At 42.5% G+C, this 23298-nt stretch overlaps 1 protein-coding gene across 1 annotated transcript in view; it reads left to right on the top strand.

The window, feature by feature from the left end:
* Positions 1-2164: 2164 nt before the first annotated feature.
* The window catches only part of nrip2 (nuclear receptor interacting protein 2), a 28740-nt gene continuing 7606 nt past the window's right edge, over positions 2165-23298 (top strand). Inside the window, exons 1-3 of the mRNA XM_079494038.1 lie at positions 2165-2885; positions 18232-18465; positions 18938-19111. Of these exons, the coding sequence (XP_079350164.1) occupies positions 2730-2885; positions 18232-18465; positions 18938-19111 (564 nt within the window). The 5' untranslated portion in view covers positions 2165-2729. The remainder of the gene's footprint in view (positions 2886-18231; positions 18466-18937; positions 19112-23298) is intronic.

Raw genomic sequence — 23298 nt, 5'->3', positions numbered from 1 at the left:
TAACTTATATTGATCATATAAAGTGTATATAGGTATAGTTTTGCCCACTCAATTCATAATTAATGTTCCAATTTTGGAGCTCTGGCTCATGAACTAAGAACCAAAAAGAACTGAACCGTTTCCCATTGGGAACCAACCGGTGGAAAAGGGGTCTACTGTATGTGTGCAGTGCAACCTTCACACACCATCCACTGAAATACCCAAGGGACCAACAGACAGAGTAAATAGTATTGACTTAAGGATAAGGATATAGAGTGACAGTCAGCTCCTGTTGCTGAGCCCCATTTAATAACCATAATTATTTAGGTGAGAATTTGCCACATGTCTGACTGACTGCTTAGTGCTTTGCAATCTTTAACAACTTAAGCCTTATTTTATACGTCGTCCTATGATGGTGTGCACATTGCGAAAATAGCCATTCTACGAGCTCACAACTCACAAGCTTGTATATTATTTTTTGGACATTATTTCTTATTCCTGTAATGCTATGCCCAACGCTAAAGAGACCCTGGACCACCAGTGGTCCTTCAGGGGGTTCCAGGTGGTCCCCATAGCTAAATGATGGAGAGTAACCAAATGGACCCGTAGTAGATATTTAATAACGAGAGCGTAAAATGAAACCAAATGGACCCTTATTAGATATTTAATAACGAGAGCGCAAAATTAGGTGTCATTTTATGCTCTCAAGAGTTAAATTATTGGTCGCATCTGCATTACTTAATTTACAAGAAGTAAGCAAAGGGTTGGAAACTACTGCTCTAAATACATTATGAAACCGCCTCAATAACCTGTTTAAGCAGTGGTGTGTTTCTACATGTCCTCCTTGCAGTGGTGTAAAAAGTACTCACATTTTAAAGTAAAAGTATCAATACTGCAATGTAGAACTACTCTGTTACGGAATTCAAAATGTACTTGAAAAGTACAAAAGTATTGCCGGTATCAAAATGTACAAAGTACCAAAACTAAAAGTAGGCTACTCATTATGCAGGGGCTCATTTAATTTTTTTCAAATGTCTAAACATTTGAAAATAGCAGATCTACAAGCTCACAATGCATCGCATCACGAGATTCGGGAGTCGGGACACATTGTGAGCTTGTAGATCGGCTATATTCAAATGGCCAAAAAAACATATAGGCCTATAAGGCTGAAGTGGTATGTGTATGTAGGCTTTGTTTTGCAATAATAATACAAATCTACAAAGTAACTAGTAACTAAACTTAGTAGAGTAGAAGTAAAAGTACTGACATTGAATACTCCAGTACAGTAAAAAAAATACCTCAAAATGAAGTACAATACTTAAGGACCACTTTTCAACTTATCTTCATGTCCTCACTAATGGAGGGCAGTTCAGAAACCCATCGATCGAAAATCATCGCTAGGCAGATTTTTTTAAACAAGATTTAAAAATAATAATAATATTTCGATTTGTATTATGGCAAGAACGATGGCTTCCATTATCGCATTGCAACTTTCCAGGAATAGAAAGGATTCCCCATGGATGATGTCACTGGTGGACGGGTTTCTGAACTGCCCACAGCCCTCCTATGAGACACAGACTGAGTAGGAAAAAAATGGTGGCATTTTATCATGAACATTAGTGAGGACCAATTAATAAGTATGCTCACCACTGCATCCTTGACGCACAGAAACAACGACAGGAGTCAGTGTTGAATCAGCATAGAGAGAATGTCATGTCTGTTTGGGGTACAAATGGTTAATCTAGGCTGGCAGCCTGTCACTAATTCCTGTGCTTTTGTGTTCCCTCTCTCTGTGGAGCATTCACCAGACAAATGTGGGTGATAATCTGCTGCATTATGAGGTCTGTGTGTGTGTGTGTGTGTGTGTGTGTGTGCGTGCGTGCGCATGTGCATATGCAAATGCAACTGAAATATATTTTGACAATGTATTTTATAAATTTGGACTCAAATAAAGAAGTTGAAATGTGTGTGTGTGTGTGTGTGTGTGTGTGTGTGTGTGTGTGTGTGTGTGTGTGTGTGTGCGCGTGTATGCGTGCGTGCGTTGATTGTGTGATGGAAAGAATGCTCAAGGGAAGGGGAGGGTGTATCTCCTCCTGAAACCAATGATGCGATAGAGAGAGAGAGAGAGAGCGAGAGAGAGAGCGAGAGAGATCCAAGGGCAGTCTACACTAAGGGGAGAGGAGAAGCACACGTGCGCACACACGCACATGCACTCACACACGCCATCATCACAAGCCCCAGTCAGTCAGTGCTCAGAGCCCTGGCTGAACATCACATTCTGTCTACACATGACAAGAGCAACATCATCACTGAACAAAACGATGACTGGACAATAGCTCCTGCAATCTAGCACGTATAAATGCATGGCCAAGGACTATAGCGGAGCAGAACAAGCTTCAAGGACAGGACAGTAAACAACAAGGTGTAAGAGAGGACTGTTATTGTGTTACTGGAGACCTACGTATACGGTATACGAGACGACCTGTTGTTGTACTTCGACCCTGTGCTCTCATCACCTGCGCTTTTTGGGGGGGCTTCTCCTTCTCGGCTGCACACAGTCAGCAGCCCAGTCTGGCTCTGTCTGTCTTCTCCCCAGGATCAAGATCACGCGCTCTGCTCTGTCCTGTTTCGGCTGCAGCACAGCAGCCGTGCCGTTTGGTCTGCCACAGGACTGACTGGCGGTGCTGCTCTCGCCTCGGCTTCCTCTGTGTGCGCGAGAAGCGCTGTGTGAAGACAGACTCAAGACGACCATGAGTGAATCTAAGAAAGGTGAGCTGGCCATCCGCGACAAAGCCCTGCAGCATCAGCAGCGGCGCCTGAAGCAGGCCACGCAGTTCACACACAAGGACTCGGCTGACCTCCTGCCCCTGGACGGGCTCAAGAGAATGGGCACCTCCAAAGACCTGGTGAGTGACACAATCAGATCAGTGGTGGAAAGTAACTTGTACATGTACTTAATGACTGTACTTAAATATGACTTAATCCATTGAGACCTGGAACGCATCCATGTCACGTTAGCGTTTAACCACATTAACCATTAACCCATTTTGGGGCGGGAACCCATTTTGGTGTTTTAAACATTGTTATAATTTAGCTATTGAAAAATAGCAGATCTACAAGCTCGTAGCGCGCCACCGAGTGGCGCGCTATGAACTTGTAGGTCTGCTATTTTTGAAAAATCGTTAAAATGTGCCTCAAATCTTTCCGAAAATTGTCATGATTTAGAAAACTTATTTTTTTTTATTTCGACGTCAGGCCTGAATGGGTTAAGTACAATTTTGAGGTATTTGTACTTTACTCGAGTATATCACATTTCTTTGGAGGCCTACGTTTACTTCTACTCCACTATACATTTCAGAGGCAAATATTGTACTTTTACGCCACTACAATTATTTGACAACTTTAATTATACAATTTGCATGATTATTACAAAACATACAGTAACTACTTTAGCCCTACATACATTTCGGCCAAAATAGAAGATCTACAAGCTCACAATGCGTTGCAATCCGACGCATTGTGAGCTTGTAGATCTGCTATTTTCAAAGGATTTGTATACATTTGAAAACTTATGAAATGGGACATTCTGCACAATGAGTACTTTTACTTTTGGTACTTTAAATATTTTTTTATACCAATAATTTTGTACTTTTACTCAAGTACATTTTGAATTCTGAACTAGTATTTCTACATTGTACTATAGTAGGCCTATTGATACTTTTACTTAAGTAGAGAATGTGAGTACTTTTTTCCACCACTGCTTGCTACAGTGTTTTGACAGGCTGGTGTTCACTTTGAATTCTCTTCCAATGACCTCCCTGGCAGATAAAGATCATGAAATGAGCTTATTTGGACATTTGACTCATGAGATTGTTGTCTGTACACTGCCAGCTGGTTGGGTGCATCTGTGGGGTTCGTTTTGTGTGCTGGTGTTGAGTGTGATTGATTGATTGAATACTGTATTAACTTTATTCTTCATCTCATTGTACTTATACTCTGTGCAGTGACAATACATTTAATCTAATCTAATCTAATTTTGCGCAAAAAAGCACAGGAAAGTACAGTTCAATACAAGGTCTGCTAAGAGGATTAAAAACGCATGAAAGCCTATGGCTTGTTTCATACTCAATTCATCTAAAACAAAAATAATGCATGAATGCCTTGCAGTGGTATCAGTTCTCTAAAGCAGTGGTTCTCAAAGTGGGGTTGGGGGACCCCCAGGGGCCATTGAGGGAGTCCCATGGGCCCCCCAGAAAAAATAGGAGCAGTTTAATTTCACTATTATTTCATTGGCTAGAAGTTAGCCCAATCAGATAATGCAGTGGTTCTCAACCAGTGGTCCTTGAGGGAGTTCCAGGTGGTCCCCAGCTAAATGATGGATGAGTTTGTAACCAAATGGACACTTATTAGTTCTTTAACTTTTGAGAGTGTAAAATGTTTCATTTTACGCTCTCAAGAGTTAAATCATCAATTAGAGAACATAATTGCGGACAAAATCCTATCCAACGATAACAACATTCTTTAGTTTTGGGTCATTAAGTCTAAATCTCATCAAATGGTTGAATCATCCATGGCTGAAATGCTGAATAAATAATTGGCCTTGATATTAAAAAGGTTGAAAACCACTGAGATAATGTATTACATCTCAGATCATATACTGTAGGTTATCTCGGATATCTCCTCGCCTAGATAGACAGTTGTAGAATTCTGTAATAAATGTAATCTAATATAAACAGAGATCAATATCCCTGGCACAGGATATTTTCAAACCGTCTAATATGTATAAATTATGGGGTCCTTGACATGAAAATGTAATTCTGTGTAAAAGCCACGTGCATTAGAAGTAGTTACAAAGATGGAAACGGTAAGTGATGAAGAGGATAATTGTCTTTAATTACATCATGGCCACATAATCTCTGACAGACATCCTTGTACTGCCAACACAGGAAGGTTTTATCTGTCATTGATCAGTTGATACATAAGAAGCCATTGGAATCGGTGGTAACAAGAGAATAATCGTAGGGTTTTCTGTTACCCCCAATGTAGTCTTGTGTAGCCAGACAACTATTCCACAATCTCCGAATGCTATATAGAGTCTGGAACAGTGGAACTACACCTCCCGAAATCAGAGTAAGGAAGCTGGCATTTCCGTTCACAAAAATACATTTTAAAATATCTTTACATTTTATTTTTTATTTACATTTCTGCTAAGCAGCAAGTTATATGTGCTTAGACGATTTAGATTTATACTAGGGGCTACCCCCAATGCAATATCTCTTGAGCTGGGTACCAGCCATGTAAAGGAGAGTACGTCATTGTGAAGAACATTAAAGATTCAGGGCTCTGTCTGTTCAGGAAGGAATGTCTCTCGAAACTCATAGCGAGAGAGCCGAGTGTTCATTTATTAATTTTGTAAAGTGTGTAAATGTAACCCATCGGACCCTTACAGGTCGCTATAGTTACATTTGCATGGTCAGAGTTAAATTGCATGTAAACACTATGGATTTCATTGGGTACATCCATACACTCAGGAACATACTGCCACAGAGACAGACAGACACTGCCAGTGTTGCCAATGTCGTGAGAGAAATAAGCCAACCAACCTCCAAAAACAAGCCAATAATAAGCCAACTCCTGTGAGAGAAATAAGCCAAATCTCCACTCGAAAAACAAGCCAAAACAAGCACAATAATATGTCCATGTAATCCTAATAAAAAAAGATTAGATGCATTTATCATTATAAATACTAGGTCTAAGTCTATAATATTTTATGTTTTGGTAATTTATTATACTATTATTACACACATACTTGAGCCAGGGCTTAATAAGTAGTAGAGACACACTTTCACTCAATTTGGGGAATTATTGCGACCGAAGGTCACAGTTAACTATAGAATTGTGTTTTTTTTTGTCACTCAAAATCCCCATACATGGGGAAACCCCCATATATTGTGCCCAGGTCTCATGACATCACTATGACATCATCAGGGTTGATAGTAAATCAGGATCATAGTAAATGTGATCTGCTGTCGCAATTAAGCACATATATGGAGATCCCTGATGTCATAAATATTAGTATAATATGGATATATGTCAGAACCTGTCCATATGTTGATCCTTCCCCATCCATCCTTCCTCTTCGATGTCTCCCTTTTGACTGATACATGTCCATTTAAACTCTAGGCGGGCCCGCCCCAAAGTTATTTGTGCAGCCTGTAGTATGCCTGTGAGCACCACTCACCTGAACTGAAGCCTTGCTCACAGCTGTTGTTGTATGATAATGGCGGAGGGGCTTAGGGCTATGATGTCACTAAAGTGGTGTATTTCGAAGCCTTTTTTAAGGCTTTCAGCTTTCAGGAAAAAAAACAAAATACACAGGGAAGACATATTTTAATATTATAACCACACCTGGGAGTCTATTAGAGTAATGTTAACTCCATAGACACATACAAAACAGAAAAAGTACAACAATTACAGCAATCCATCTTTAAACAGAAGCTGCCTCGGTGCTGAAGACAGCATCTGTTGCCTCTCTGTAATGACTAATGAAGCTTTCACTGCCCCACTGTCAACACCAGACACAGCTCTGACACATTCCCCACAACTCCCCCAGAATTGTAAGTGACCCGCGGCATGCGCCTACCCTTGTAATTCTGTTCTTTTCGGCACATAGAGGCACAACGGAGACATCAGCGCAAAATGAACCCGATAAATCCGTCGCAGTGCATTCAGTACACGTTGTGAGTCTAGAACTGTCAATATTGTTGTGCGCCGTTTCCATACATAATTGTCGCCACAGTGACAGTGAGGCTGGGAAATGGCGACCGGAATAGCTCGTTCTGAGAGAGTCTCCTCACTGTGCCCGTTCCTCATAGCAGCCTGGAGCATGTATTAACATTATCAGTTCAATGCCCAGCTCCTTCTGGCATTGTGGCAGTGCCCTTGAGCAAGGCACTGACAAGTGAGCAACGTTTGCGCTACTGTCTGTATGCCGAATTGAAGTGGACTCACTCCCAGGAAATAAAAAGGTTTCCGAGGTTAGTCGGTTTGTGAATGTAGTGCTTTGGATAAAGGCGCTCCAGAAATACAGACTATTTAGTACAATATAGAGAAGAACCCACTGGAAAAGAATGTTCCAATGCCCTAGCTTGTAAAAAGAGGAACTCGTGAAATAAAGAACAAAGGTATTGCAATGAAGACAGCTAAATCTTATCTTTCGTCTTTGGCAGCTTGTCATTTCTACAATCTATTGCAGGAGGATCGAGGATGACACTATCGTCACAAGACTATTATGCTCTCCTTGGAAGAATTTAATTAATTTCAAATGGCCCTTGAAACTCAATTTGCGATGCAGCGTGGCATCAAGTCAGGGGTCAGGGTGAGATTCACGTCACGTGAAATATGTTTCACATTGAAACATGCAGAAGCAGCCAGTAGCCATTGCTACTGTATAACCATCCTGTGCCAGTCTAGTACTTTTTCTAATGACAACTGCAATAATAATGTCAGGAGTTTAAGGGGCGGGAACCCCTTTTGGTGTTAGCATTATGTTATGCATTAGCTATTGAAAAATAGCAGATCTACAAGCTCATAGCGCGCCACCGAGTGGCACGCTACGAGCTTGTAGGTCTGCTATTTTTGAAAAGTCGTGAAAATGTGGCGCAAATCTTTGAATATATATTTCAAAGCGAACATTTTTAACTAAAATATTGGCTTCTGGGGGGTCCCTGGAACTACATATTTTGAGATGGGGGTCCGTGGCCCAATAGAGATAATTCTGGGGGTCCTTGACATGAAAAAGGTTGAGCACCACTGACATAGAAACATGGACTTTTCAGAAAAAAGTTAGGATTTAGAAGCCTTTTTTTATCGACCTCAGTCCAAAATGGGTTAACAGAAGCTCAGTGGCCTTCAAGAGTTTAGAGCAGGGCTACTCAACTTTAGTAGCTGAGGGGCCATTCAGCAAAATTCCAAAAGTCCAAAAGGGCCGCAAGCTAAAAATAATATTTTGAAACGTTTACAAATATTTTGTAACAGACTACACGACTAGTCTAAAAATTAAGGAAACGCCACATTTCCAACTATAAGGCCAAACCTCAATGAACAAAAACATTGTGATGAGTTATTTACAAAATGTGGCTTCATTCACAGAATGTGAAGAGAACATAATATAATGAGCAGGTTAACAGGTGAATAAATAAGTGGTTAATACTGACATTAGGCCATATCACTTTCTCTTGGAACAAACAATCTTGTCCAAAACAATGAAAATAACGAATTATAATATTGATATGACCATGACGGGCCACAGAAACATTAAAGGACCACTTCACCACTTTTCAACTTCTCTTCCTATAATTGGTCCTCACTAATGATCATGATAAAATACCGCAATTTTTTTCTACTCAATCTGTGTCTCATAGGAGGGCTGTGGGCAGTTCAGAAACCCGTCCACCAGTGACATCATCGATGGGGATTTCAAGCCAATAGAAACTACAGGCTTTCTTTTCCTGAAAAGTTGCAATGCAAAAATGGAAGCCATCGTTCTCACGATAATACAAATCTAAATATATTTTAAAACAAATATTGTCTAAAAAAAATCTGCCTAACGATGATGTCACTGGTGGATGGGTTTCTGAACTGCCCACAGCCCTCCTATGAGACACAGACCTAGCAGAAAAAAATGGTGGTGTTTTATCATGAACATTAGTGAGGACCAATTATATGAAGAGATGTTGAAAAGTGGTGAAGTGGTCCTTTAAGCGCAGGGGCCACATGCGCCCCACGGTTCTCGGGTTGAGTAGCACTGGTTTAGAGTGTCAGCCCTGAGACTGGGAGGTCGGGGGTTCAATTCTTGGCTGAGTCATATCAAAGACTATAAAAAAGAATGGCTCTTTTTTGGCACTCAGTGTCAAGAGTTGGATTTGGAGTGCGTCCCTGCGACACACTAGCGTCATGTCGGACGGGAAGCTCTCTATCTCTAGATTTCATATTTTATTCAAATTTCCTTCAGTTTATACACTGTTTCAGTGGCTCCCAAACTATTTTGCTCGGGAAGAGAGACATTTTATGTCTCCCAGGGACCCAAACTAGTGAAAATAGCCAATTTACAATTTTGTAGTTATATTATTTCACGACTTCTTAATTTATATATTTGGATATATATCATTCATTATATTCTTTGAAAAACTATAGACTTTTTTAACATTTCTGATTTATTTTGAATCCTTTGAAATATCTAAAACTTTGTAAAAAAAAAAAGAAAAAAAGGATATTTATTTATTAATGCACAAAACCACTGTGTGCGTGCTTGTGTCTGTAGTTCACGTATCTCGAGAACCATCTTGAGCAATCGACTTCAAACTCACCGAGGAGCACCCAAGGGAGGGCAGTGCCTGGCATCGAGTCACTCGGATAGGTGGTTGTCCATAACCGCCAATCCGACCAATGTGCCCATATATAGGCATAAATGGAGGAACTACCGATCCATCCCAAAATGCCCATACTGTGTGTTGTAGGCTCAATATGTCAGTTTGTCACCTCCTCCTTCACAAGTTCACACCAGTAGTTCCCGTGATCTTTTGTGACCAGATGTAATTTTCTGGGGTCTAGTAGGACTATAGTAAATAATAAATAAAATAAATCAACATATAATCACATATTTAGCTCCATGTTCGAATGCCCCCGCCCCCTTGTCAAAAATAGTTAAAATCGCTAAAACTAAAGAAAGCAGCAAATGAAAAAAAAAATTAACACTAATCTTTTACTTTCTCTCATAACAACATGAACCTTGGTTGAAAAAAACAAAGTTGTCCTTTAAGTTCACTTACACGCCCAAAAAGGGATACTGCTGGGGTGAAGCCTGTCTGTGAGTTTTTAACCAATGAAAAGTATTAACAAGAGCTTGTGACAAAATAATAACCATAACCTTGGATCTATTGGACCACAGGTTATTTTCTTCCTTTTCCGCCTGACAGCGAAAATATAATATATTTAGCTAGAACCTGCTTTTTCCCTCCACTTGGGCTGTAGCAGGCCTGTCCAGACCATTCCTTAATTCAACGCTGGAGCCTGTCTGTTATGTAAGAAGAGTGGATTTATCTTTAGCCCACAGGCACAGGGCCCTCTCACTCGCAGCAGCATCATCACTCCAGACATGTTGTGCAGCAGTGGCCAGACTCAGGGACCAGTGGACACACAAAAAGACCAAACACAAGCCATCATTCAAGCGCAAGAGTGAAGTGAGAGGAGACAAGATGGGCAACGTGAACTCGGTCGACGGAGCATGAATGATTTAATAAGGCCATGCACGGTGGCATTCCAGCATCCTCTTAAAAATGCACGAAACCACTGTGTGCGTGCGTGTGTACCAGTGTGTCTGTAGTTCACCTATCTCGAGAACCATCTTGAGCAATCGACTTCAAACTCGCCGAGGAGCAAAGACCCAAGGGAGGGCAGTACAAACCCTCCCGCACACTCAGATCAGCCAACGCAGGAAAGCTGGAAGTACCCTCACTAAAAACGCCGGGACAACGCTCCACACGTCCCAAACTCTTCTCCCTTCTGGCCCCAAAACTGTGGAATGCACTCCCCGTTGCAATCAGAACTGCAGCATCACTCCCAATCTTCCGCCGTAGTCTGAAGACCCACCTTTTCAGACTCCATCATGGCCCATAGCACTTATCCTACCCCCTTAGATAGCACTTTTTAGACTTAGATAGCATTTGAAACAGACTTATAGCATGTCATGTAGACAGCACAATAATTGCATTGTATGTAGTCATAGCACATCATAGAACATATGTATAGCATAGTATAGTATATATGTATAGTTAATATGTATAGCGTCATTATATAGATATGTTCTAGTTACGTTCTTAGCTTACGCATGTTTCTTGATAAATGCATTTTATATATGTGATGTATTCCCATACTTTTGTTCTTGCCTAATGTAAGTCGCTCTGGATTAAGAGCGTCTGCTAAATGCCTAAATTGTAAATTGTAAATTGTATCGAGTCGGTCGGATAGGTGGTTGTCCAGAACCGCCAATCCGACCAATGTGCCCATATATAGGCATAAATGGAGGAACTACCGATCCATCCCAAAATGCCCATACTGTATATGGCCATATAGTGGCATACTGATGACATCGGGTACTACATCTAATGGGCAAAAGGGACGAGGTCAGACAGAGAGATCTCCATATAAGGGCAAAAAAGGGACACAGACAGATGGGTACATGGGGTTCCTGAGTAGCCCAATCCAATGGTCATCAGTCTAGTTAGAATAAATGCTGGCACCCTCTGTCAACTGACAACCGGGCCGTGTTTGATTCCCGAATCCTTCTGGCTGTGGGTTGGCGTGTCCTGCTGCCACAGACAGACAACTCCTCTGGATATACGTGGGTTGTTATAGCACACAATGTATCTGCTATCTGTTTGTGTCTGTGTGTATGAAGAGGCGAAGGTGAACTACTTTGTAAAGCACATTTGAGTGGTTGGAGAGAAGTGTTATATAAAATGCAGTCCCATTTACCTTTGGAACAGAAAGTGAGAGAGAAACAAATAATGTGTGTGTGTCTCAGTGTGCAGACTGTGATTCCATCAACACCTCAGCTGGGATATTGTGTGTAGCCGACATCACACATTTGTTCCCCAAAGGTACTCCAAAGTGAATCAATACACTGTACCTTTCACTGCCTGTCTGTCAACACACACATGCACTCATTCCCCTATAGACACCCTTTTCTCTAATCCGAAAATGTCCAATTTCAGACTTTATTCTTTTCTGTCACTGAAGCTGGCCTCTTTGTGTGTGTGTGTGTGTGTGTGTGTGTGTGTGTGTGTGTGTGTGTGTGTGTGTGTGTGTGTGTGTGCGTGCGTGCGTGCGTGCGTGCGTGCGTGCGTGCGTGCGTGCGTGCGTGCGTGCGTGCGTGCGTGCGTGCGTGCGTGCGTGCGTGCGTGCGTGCGTGCGTGCGTGCGTGCGTGCGTGCGTGCACGATCTTGTGTGAAAGTGCGGCGTTTCTGAGCTTGCATGAGCAGAGCTGAGATAAAGACAGTTGTATGGGTTTAAATGTAGAATATTGGTCAGATGAGGGGGTTTCGAGGCGAAATAGCGTGAATGTTTCGGGCATTCACACTATTTCGCCCCAAAACCCCCTCATTTGTTCCGAAGGACAGTTGAAGTGAACACATTTAAAAAGGAATAGGTAACGGTGAAGTTACCTTCTTGCCTTAATTAGGCGAAGTGAACTATACAGAGAACATAGCTAGTGGTGTGTTCTGTATGGACACCTCAGTACAAATCAACACAGGGAGTTATATACTACATTAAGAGGTTTGAGATTAGTATCTGTGGTGTTCTGATAGACAATATCCGTATAATCTACAATGGGAAGTGGTACTTCTTTTTCTCACTTCAAATGAGAAACTGTTGATTGAAGATCAATGTGAAGAAAAAGGTTAAGTTCTGGATCAATTGTGTCACAGAGTTTGGTATTTTGTAATGAGTCTTGCACAACAAAATTAATCAATAGATCAGAAGAACTTTCCCCAACATTCTCATTTTCAAAATCGTATTCATCCAAAGCGCTGTGAGAGATTATTATGTTATGTCAAAACAACGATGTGTTCATTCATTCTGAGTGACATGCGTTCGCAAGGTCTCATTCACTAAATTAAAACCACTCTCCAAGGATTCCCTTTCACAGCTCTCTATAACCATTTACAGTTTTCTAATGAGACTAATGAGACGACTCGCTCTTCAAAGGATGGAGTGTAAACAACAGAACAATCAGTGTGACTGGCTGATGGGCTCTAGGCTAGGGAGATATTTCATCTTTTTTGGTAGAGTGCCTGTTGTCTCCAAAACAAGCTCTGTTGAATTGATTCAGATCACAGGCTTATATATTAGCATTTGGGCCAATTAGATGGGCTGCAGCACTGCTCGGGCAGCTTGAGCCCCCTGTCTGTCTGTCTGTCTGTCTGTCTGTCTGTCTGTCTGTCTGTCTTGCCTGTCTGCCTGCCTGCCTGCCCTGCGTGTCTCATCTGGAGCAGCGATGATGAGGCAGCAACAACATTCACCCTCGGCTGCGCTGAGCACGCCTCGCAGGAAGACAGGGGGATAAAAATACCCGAAAACAAGAAAACACGGGGTGGGGGTAGAATTTAGAGAGAGAGAGAGAGATGGAGAGAAAGGGGTGTTTTAGCAAGAACGAGCGACGTAGGAGGGAGGGAGATGAGAGCAGCTGTATGTGGCTGCCTGGCTGCTACCAAGCGCCCTGGTCTGGTCTATGTGACAAGACGGTCACTGGGGACCCGCATCGGAACAGCACATTAGATGTTGTGCTCACGTGACTGGACGGAGATGACGAGAGACAGAGAGAGGAGGAGTGGAGCCTGTTGCTGTCAGATATAATTAGTCCGCACACGACAATTAACCTCTAATCTCACCCGGAGAGCGAAGGGAACACACACACACACACACACACACACATGCACGCACGCGCACACACACATTTGCACGCGTGCACACACACGCGCACACTCATCACACACCACACAGAGTGACAACCAGAGGGGGAGAGAGAGTGATTGGGGAAAAGGAGGCCACACTGTCACATTGTTAAGTGCTAGTGTCATGGGTGACACTTAAACTTTGAGGCGGTTTGGACTGGAACACACCATCAGTATTCAGGTCGCAACGGCCGCCTTATTTTATTTATTCAGTGAACAAAGAGAGACTGTGTTTCAGTTTGTCAGTTTCCCCCTCCATGTTCAGTGTCAGTTCAGTGTGTGAAACCACAGCGGCGCCCAACAAAAGTAAACATAGCTTTTGATTTGTTGTCAAAGAGCGAGCAGGGTATGCCACTACGACTCCACAGACAAAGAGCGAGCAGGGTATGCCACTACGACTCCACAGACAAAGAGCGAGCAGGGTATGCCACTACGACTCCACAGACAAAGAGCGAGCAGGGTATGCCACTACGACTCCACAGACAAAGAGCGAGCAGGGTATGCCACTACGACTCCACAGACAAAGAGCGAGCAGGGTATGCCACTACGACTCCACAGACAAAGAGCGAGCAGGGTATGCCACTACGACTCCACACACAAAGTGAAATACCACGGTTGATGTTTCAAGTCCTCTGAAAATGGGGACAAAAGAATGTTATGTTGAAGAAATTAAGAATATAATGTGAGTGACAAACAAAACGATCAGATCAAAATAAAAAAGCAATTCCATGAGACACTAGTGTTTCACAATGGAACATGTCACAGGGGGGTTGATGTGTTTAACAGCAGATGACAGATGACAAGTCTCTTGTTGAGCATGATGAATTGTGTTGCTAGGGAACAGCTTGGGTACAACTTTATTTCTTTCCCGTCGGCCACTGATATTCACAAACACTGCCATAGGACATATACTGGCCATGGAGTGGACTCATGATCTAAGCCAGCGGTGGGCAACTCTGACGATGGAGAGGGCCACTATATTTCCACACTCACTCCAGAGGGCCACAGTGCATGTTACTGTCGTAGCAAAAAATACTGCGATGCGTTTTGAGCTTGTAGATCAGCTATTTTTGCTATATTTGAATTGAAATCCTGAATAATGTTTTGCTATGTTTTGCTAGCCCTCGCAGATGCCCATATATTTATTGTTTGTGTTGTTCCCGTCCATAAATGTACTTGTTTTTTGTGTACAAATGTTCTTGTACCCGGTTATTTGTTATTGTACTATTTCTGAGTATTATTGTATATTTTCTATATAGGCTTCTGGAGGTATTTGTGCATGGATTTATTATTTGGTTGTTGTAAAACTTGACATGTACAATGTAGCGTTTGAAAGTGTAATTATGTATTCTGCCTCTTGGCCAGTTCCCACTTGAAAAAGAGACGCAGTCTCAATGTGTTTTAAATAAAAGTAAAATAAAAAATGTGAACCATATGGACCACAGCACACTGTGCATGTGAACTATATATAGACCACATGCAGCACACTGTACATGTGAATCATATATAGACCACATGCAGCACACTGTACATGTGAATCATATATAGACCACATGCAGCACACTGTACATGTGAACCATATATAGACCACATGCAGCACACTGTACATGTGAACCATATATAGACCACATGCAGCACACTGTGCATGTGAACTATATATAGACCACATGCAGCACACTGTACATGTGAATCATATATAGACCACATGCAGCATACTGTACATGTGAACCATATATAGACCACATGCAGCATACTGTACATGTGAACCATATATAGACTACATGCAGCACACTGTACATGTGAACTATATATAGACTACATGCAGCACACTGTACATGTGAACCATATATAGACCACATGCAGCACACTGTACATGTGAATCATATATAGACCACATGCAGCACACTGTAGGCTACATGCTGGTCACATGCTCAGCGCGTCACTGTGGAGCTGCAGGCAGCAGGACACAATTTCCATGGCAAACTGACCCTGGTTGTAGAGGCAGGGCACCCTGGCCTGCCCAACATCATACATGATGACAGACAGCGAGCGAGACACTGGAATTACATTTGGCTCCAAGCTACAGGGAGTGGAGAAGAGGGGGGGGGAGAGAGAGAGAGAGAGAGAGAGAGAGAGAGAGAGAGAGAGAGAGAGAGAGAGAGAGAGAGAGAGAGAGACTGGAATTACATTTGGCCCACCGGTTGTCATCTCCAAGCTAGAGAGAGAGGGAGCGAGAGAGAGAGAGAGAGCTGGGAGAGAGAGAGCGGGAGAGAGAGAGAGAGAGGCTGGAATGACATTTCGTAAGTGGCTGTCATCTTTAAGCTACTGGAAAGACTCTCAAGTGTGTGTGTGTGTGTGTGTGTGTGTGTGTGTGTGTGTGTGTGTGTGTGTGTGTGTGTGTGTGTGTGTGTATGTGTGTGTGTGTGTGCGTGCGCGTGTGCGTGGGGCCGTGGGTTGGAAAAACAAATTCTCAAGTATACCTCACAATTTTACTTGAGTACAGTACTAGAGTAAATGTACTTAGTTACTTAATTTCCACCACTGGAGAGACACAGAGAGAGAGAGAGCGCTTACATAAAATGTATTCTTCACACCCTGCTGGCTCTGCCTTGTTGACTGATACGCATTAGGAGCACACCTTTCACCTAGCAGCCAATTACCTCACCGCGTGTGCGCTTCCCTTCACACGGCGCGTATTAATAGGCCTGTCACAATTTTTACATAAATAAATCACAATTACTTCAGATAATAATCTTGCATAATCGTCAACCGTTTCCATGTTGAAAAATGTCCATACATTTTCCAAAAATAGTTTTTTTTTAAGTCATCTATCATATCTCAAATATCTATTTGTGATTACAAAGCCTAAACGCAAAACAGAATTTTAAATTCTATACGTAATGTTCCAATGTTCGATGCCAACACAACACAATTAAATCATTAAAAAACCACTTCACCAATTTTCAACCTACCTATAATTGGTCCGACTCCTCACCAATTGGTCCTTCATGATAAACTGCCACAATTTTTTTCTACTCTGTGTCTCATAGGAGGGCTGTGGGCAGTTCAGAAACCTGTCCATCGATGGGGAATCCAAGCTAATAGAAACTGCATGCTTTCTATTCCTGAAAAGTTGCAATGCGATGATGGAAGCAATTGTTATCACGATAATAAAAGTCTAAATATTTTTAAAGAAAAATCTTGTTTAAAAAAAGGTGTCTGCCCACAGCCCTGAGACACAGAAATGGTGGCATTTTATCATGAACATTAGTGAGGACCAATTACATGAAGATAGGTTGAAAATGCATCTGAGCTTGTGGATCGTTTTCCAGCTTGCGACACTGTCCTACGACAAAGCTGTCTGACGCTCCAGACTGAGACACATCTTTGAAAATAGGATTTGAATGGCATTTCAAACCAATTTAAGAATGTGGTTCAAATCGACCCGAAACTCCAGTAATGGAGCTTGGATAGTTACTAGTTACTATAGTTACTGTCCTCTTCTACTATCCGATAGTACAGGGGTTCTCAACCCGTGGGTCGCGACCCCTCAGGGGGGTCGCCAAATTATTTTGGGGGGTCCCCAAATTATTTTTTTTGCAACTGAATGGCTGGAAAAATGGAAATGAAGAGTTTACATAGTACACATGGTACATACATAAACTTTCCTTAATGATTATATCTGGTTTCAGTATTCATTTGAGATATATTTTCTCTATTATTAAGGTTATTTTTGCAGTCAGTTTGTATTGGGGGTGGGGTGGGGGTCGCGGGACATGGCCAAAGCATTTCCGGGGGTCCCCAGCCAAAAACATTGAGAACCCCTGCGATAGTAGAAATGTCTCCCTACCCATTGTTGGCAAACAAAGTACTGTTGGAATAATGGATGATGGATGGGAGGCACACAAAGAAAAAGAAGAGCAAGGCATGGAGCCATCTGTGACTGTTTGTTGAGCTTTCACAATAACATTTAGAAATTGCCTGCTCCAGTCCAAAGTGAAGACAGCAATTTGTTCAAAAGTGCTGAGCACTTCAACAGAGCAAAGTGGTCTGTTGATTGCGTCAGGAAAGTGGGTAGCAGTAGTAGCAGTCAGAAAAGGTAATATCTGACCATCTAATGTCTAGATAGGCCTGATGGGGAGACTGATTTCAATTGTATATTGTCGGTCAGAATTCTTGTATCTCGATATTTCATTTTTTTATTTATTGTAAATGAATGCTCTACTTCTCAGTCAACAGTGTCTCACAAAGAATTGCAAAAATACCACAGATTTACAATCTCACAATGCATCCCATTATGATGACGCGTTGTGAGCTTGCATATCTGCTATTTTTGTTTTATAAATATTGAACCAATTATTAACAGAGGCTTGTGACTATGGTAAATAATAACTATATTGGATCCATTGGGGAAACAGGTTGTTTTTCGACGGCAAGATCTAAACAGGCTCAATGTTTAATCTCAAAATGAGAAGTGAATATGAACACTGTTATGATTATCAGTGCTACAGGGAGCAAACTGATAGCTGAGCTGAATGTTGATCTGTGGTCTAATAATGTACTGTCATCTCATAAACACATAAACTGGAAAAAATACAAAAATCATGGCACTCCATCTTTCAAGTAACCCTAGGGGTCCCTGGACCCCACTTTGAGAAGCCCTGGTCTACACTACAGTATGTCAAGGTCCAAGGCTGACATTGTGACATCTCTCTCTTATACTCTGTCCCCACCACAGCAACCTCACAGCATCGTCCAGCGGCGCCTCCTGGAGGGCAACGTCACCAGACTGCGCGGCGGCGGGGAGGCGCCCCGCGGCGGCAGCCCTCAACGCGAGCTCAACGCGACCTCCCGCTGCATCATAGCGTCGTCCCCGCTGCTGCTAGCGGAGAACAGCAAGGACGAGGAGAGGAGCGAGAGCACAGCCGACGACTCTACCACCACGGAGGAGGGGGGCTCCGCTGAGGAGGAGGTATAGGGTGCAGTGTTGATTTCGTCGACTAAAACTAAGACGAAAAATGTCCGTCGACTACCTTTTTCCACTGACGAAAACTAAATGAAAACCAGAACTAAAGCTACGATGACTAAAACTAAATATACTGACAATTTCGTCAACAAATAAAAACTAGACTAAAATGTTAGGAAGGGACTAGTGGACAAGAGATCCAGTATAAGTCATTTTACAATTAGTTGCATGCTGAAAACAGTCATTACGACTGCATCAAGGCCCGCCAAAATACATGTTTGACTAAATCAACTGTAGATGTATAGGGGTTTTAATAACAAAATGATAGGCAATATTAGGCCTATGGTCGGATATGACATCAAGGCATTTAATAGCAACTTCAGTAATACGTTGCTATATTAAACCACGCCCCGTCCCGTCCCACAAAAGCGATACTTCTGTCCCTCAACTGAACAGTTTGGATGTGGTCACCCTATAGGAGGAGGAGGGGGGGTCCCCGGAGGAGGAGAGCAGCGAGAGGAGCCTGCGGTCGGACGAGGAGGAGGAGGAGGACAGTGAGGCGGCGGCCAGGGCCGGACGGATGTCTGGGAAGACAGAGGCCACGCACGGCCCGCCGCGTCCTACCCTCACCGCCCTGCTCGTTCAGTGCAAAGTAAGAACTAATGCCTCATTTTGAGCAGTGCCTAAGCGCTCCAATGACCATGTGTCGTGTGTATGTCTGTATGTCCGTCCGTCCGTTTAGAGTACAAACAGCTGCAATGCCGCTGGGTGACCTAAAGTGGCACTGCTGAGCAGCCTAAAGGGCCATTCACACTGAGCACTATAACTATTAACTGCAGCCAGCCAGCGGTGTTGTTGAGCAGCTCAGTTCACACAGGTGTGATTTTTGTCAAATAGTACACAACAATACAAAACAACAAATGACAGAAAAATAAGCTTAACAATACATGCAAGAGACACAAAAAAAGGACTTGTTTTATGGTGCGTTGAACTGCGCCACTAGCTTTGCATCTTTTGCATCTGCCAGTCAGTGTAAAGGTAGCCTCGGAAACCCAGACGTTTTTATTTCCAGGGAGAAAAAAAAGTCTGGGTCCGAGTCCACTTCAATTCGGCATAGAGTAGCGCAAACATCACTCACTCTCTGCTGATTTCTGATCGTCTGCACCTTTGTTAAATTGACACACACACGCACACATATATACACACACACTCATCTCTCTCTCTGTCGCTCTAATTAATTAGTCTCATGTCTAGCAGCTGCGCATAGTTTCTGCCGGCGGATCCTGCCGGGAGCTGCCTATGCCATAAAAAGCATAGGTGAGTTCCAGGCTAGTGTAAAGGCAGCAATGTGGGTGTGATTGATGACCATCAGATATTTACGAGTCCATTAGTGAAAGATGCACATACGGTTGCACCATAGAAGCCAGATATATAGAACATACTGTATACTCAACTCATACTGTCAACACTGCCAGGGATGGCATCCATATTTTTGGGAACTTGTGTATATCTCTGTCCGTCACTCATTCATGACAGATTTGTTTAATTGCTCTTTCTATCTCTGTCCATTGTAATGGTAGTTCTCAAACATCGTCATGTCAAGCACCCCCAAATCGTTACGTTTCTGGCTATGGACCCCCTCATTTGAAAATATGTTGTTCCAAGGGACCCCCATAAGAGATTTGTCATGATTCTTTTCAAGTTTTCGAAAATAGCCCAAATATAAAATAGGGCCTAATTTTTTTTTCTACTGTTGCTGGGGACCCCTTGGATTCCCCGGACTCCACTTTGAGAACCAGAGTATTATAGGCCATAATGTGGGGGATAAAAAAATCTAAAAAACTAAAAGGGAACGTGAGAGGAATAGAAGATGGCACCCCTCTGCACCAAATGGCTTCATTATTTATGCCCTTCATTTCTTCTGTCCGCTGCACAGATGAGCAGCATCTCATCGGCCCGTAATGGTCGCCGTTAGTGAAAGCTTTCATCAGAAGATGATCTCCCTATGGACTCCCTATAATATACTTTACACTCCATCGGCTAATTAACGATATGCACACGGCTGCCATCTTGCCAGCAAGGTGCTAACTAGGTGCAACTTCCCAAGTCCTATCTGATGGCATTAAACAACGTCAAACTCACCAACATTGCAGCTGCACGAAAAGCTTGAATTATCCTCTTACTATCTGCACTGTGTTTGTTTCATAAAAATCCACATGTTATGAGCTACTTCCTTGCAGATGATTATTTTGGTGTCAGAGTTTGGAAGCACTCGTTATCAGTAAAGCAACCTCCTGCTGCCTCCTGCATTATGTGCAAATTCAAAACAGGTGGTAGGCATGGGCTGTTGAGTGATAGTCAACGAGCACTTCCAAACTCCAGCACTTAGAAAAAAATCTCCTGCAAGGAATTTCTTGACAGAAAGGAGCTCATAACATGTCTACAGTGGATTTTTATTAAACAAACACATTGCCGATAGAAAGCGGATAGTTCGAGATTTCCGTGCGTCCCACCCGCCCCTGTGATATAGTCCTACCCGACACGACGGTCACCTAACAGATACTGTTAAGTTCTACTTTAGTTCCAAACATCGCTCTTGTTTACCACTATGCCAGCGGTGCGGGTCAAATGTGCATTATCCGATCTTTGATCTGTGACTAGAACACAGTGAATAGACAGAATACTTATTAATAGGTGAATGTACTCATTTATCAAGGGCTTTGTGTCTCTTTTGGGAGGGATGTAGTCATGCATGCTTGAGCTGTTTCCCAGAGAATGTCAAAATGTCAAAGTACAAAACAACAAGAATGACTCAGTGATAACTGCCAGGTGTTTATGAACATATATATTCTACAGTATAATTCAAATAATTCTATTCATATCGTTATATTGTATTATTATTGCCATTAGTAGATTTAGCACAGTCTTGCGGAATTATGCCACAGATAATTTGTGCAGCTTGTGACAAATAAAACATGCTTGAATCCAGAATCCTGAATGCCAAGACATGTACGTTACAGTCATCTGTCATACTGCAGGAGAGAAATCAATACCAGGATCACACAAATCTTTCTCTCTATACAAACTAGTGTTGAAGTACTGTGGTGTAGAAATGTAGTGTGTGTACATGATGCTTAAAGTGGTTAACTTTAAGGTACATTTAGGACATTTCCACCAAATTCAGCATTTTACTTTATCACTCATTATGCTTCGTGCAGGTTTTTGCTTATGCAGAGTGCTCGTTAGTTACTCATTCTGGAGCTATTTTTAAACATCGCAGCAGCTGAAGAGTGGATTTTTGCACCGCTGACAGCGAAACAAAGGCAGAGGGTTGTGGGCCTGCTGATAAGCCTGTCTGCCTCCGAGGACTGAGGCGGGCGGCTCTTCTACCCACATATGGATTCACTGTGTGTGTGTGTGTGTGTGTGTGTGTGTGTGTGTGTGTGTGTGTGTGTGTGTGTGTGTGTGCGTGCGTGCCTGCGTGCGTGCGTGCGTGCGTGCGTGCGTGCGTGCGTGCGCATGCGTATGTGTCTACTGAATGACTCATGGTGAATTAAATACTTTAATCTAAGAGGGAACATACCCATGAGTCAAGTGGATGCAGTGTGATGTGGTCTAGGGATTTATGTGCGTGGTCGCAGGAGACAGGTGACAAGCCATCACTATACGTATTCATCAAACAAGAATGACTCTCAGTCATAACTGCCAGGTGCAACAAGCTCTTGTAGTGCCCGTTTTCGTTCGTTTCTGACGTTCTTTTGTTGGTTCCCTCACTGTGTTTTGTTATGGTTGTCCTCTCGCTCCAGTTAGCTCATAACATTAGCTTCTGTTGCCACTCGCTCTGCGTTGCTGCGTTCAGAGTATGGGTTTTTATGCCGTTCAGACTATCATTAGTTTAGGAGGCAGCCAAACATGACTAGGTTGCCACTAAAGTCGTCTTTACGGTCATCAGTAGTGGTGGGTGCAAATGTAGTCCAGGCGCTTTTCAAGCACCTTTTAACCGCAAATTCTGATTTTGTTTTAGTCATATTCTTTTGAATACATTTTCATTTAGTTTTAGTCATATTTTAGTAAACTGAAATGTTTTAGGGTTAGTTTTAGTCAACTAAAATGTACTTTGGCAGGCCTTGATGGCGTCATCATGGCTGATTTTACACTTGGTTACATGCTGAAAATAGTCGATCTAACATAAAAAGTAAGTTTTTAAGCTTTTTTAATACGTGTTCTTCAGTGAAAAAAGGTAGTCACCAAAACAATTTAGTAATAGATTTAGTTTACAAATCAACACTCATGAAAGCCCCGAAATGTCAGAGGCAAAGTGGATTCAAATAACGTCGCTGGGTTTGTGTTATATTCCCAAATGGAAGCATGTCATGTTGCATGTGCAGTCCGCAGTGTGACTGACACACACACTTGACAACACGGGGTAGGCACCAGATTGCTCATTTCACAGACACGGTGCGACCATATGCTATGATTACATCGACAGGCTGCGTTTCTTCTCACGTTTTTCCTACTTGCAGAGGGAAGGCATGACATCGACTAGAGAAGTGTTTCTCAAACGTTTTCGTGTCAAGGACCGCCAGAATTATATATCTATTTGGCCACGGATCACCATCTGAAAATACCTACTGTCCAGCTTGCTGTGATGTCAAATGCGTCACTACTACAGGCCCCTCCCCCTTCTATTCGAGCTTCTAATCTATATGCCGGCCGAGCTTCTAGTATATAATGAAAGATTTACACAAAACATTGCAGATCTTCAAGCTCATAGTGTGGCACGATGTGACAGACTATGAGCTACGAGTTTGTGCCATTTTTAAATAGCCAAAGTATAAA

The sequence above is a fragment of the Electrona antarctica genome (assembly GCF_951216825.1).
Source record: "Electrona antarctica genome assembly, chromosome: 23".
In the NCBI taxonomy this organism is placed as follows: domain Eukaryota; kingdom Metazoa; phylum Chordata; class Actinopteri; order Myctophiformes; family Myctophidae; genus Electrona; species Electrona antarctica.
Note: the sequence above shows the minus strand (reverse complement) of the source record. Positions and strands in the feature narration are given on the sequence as shown.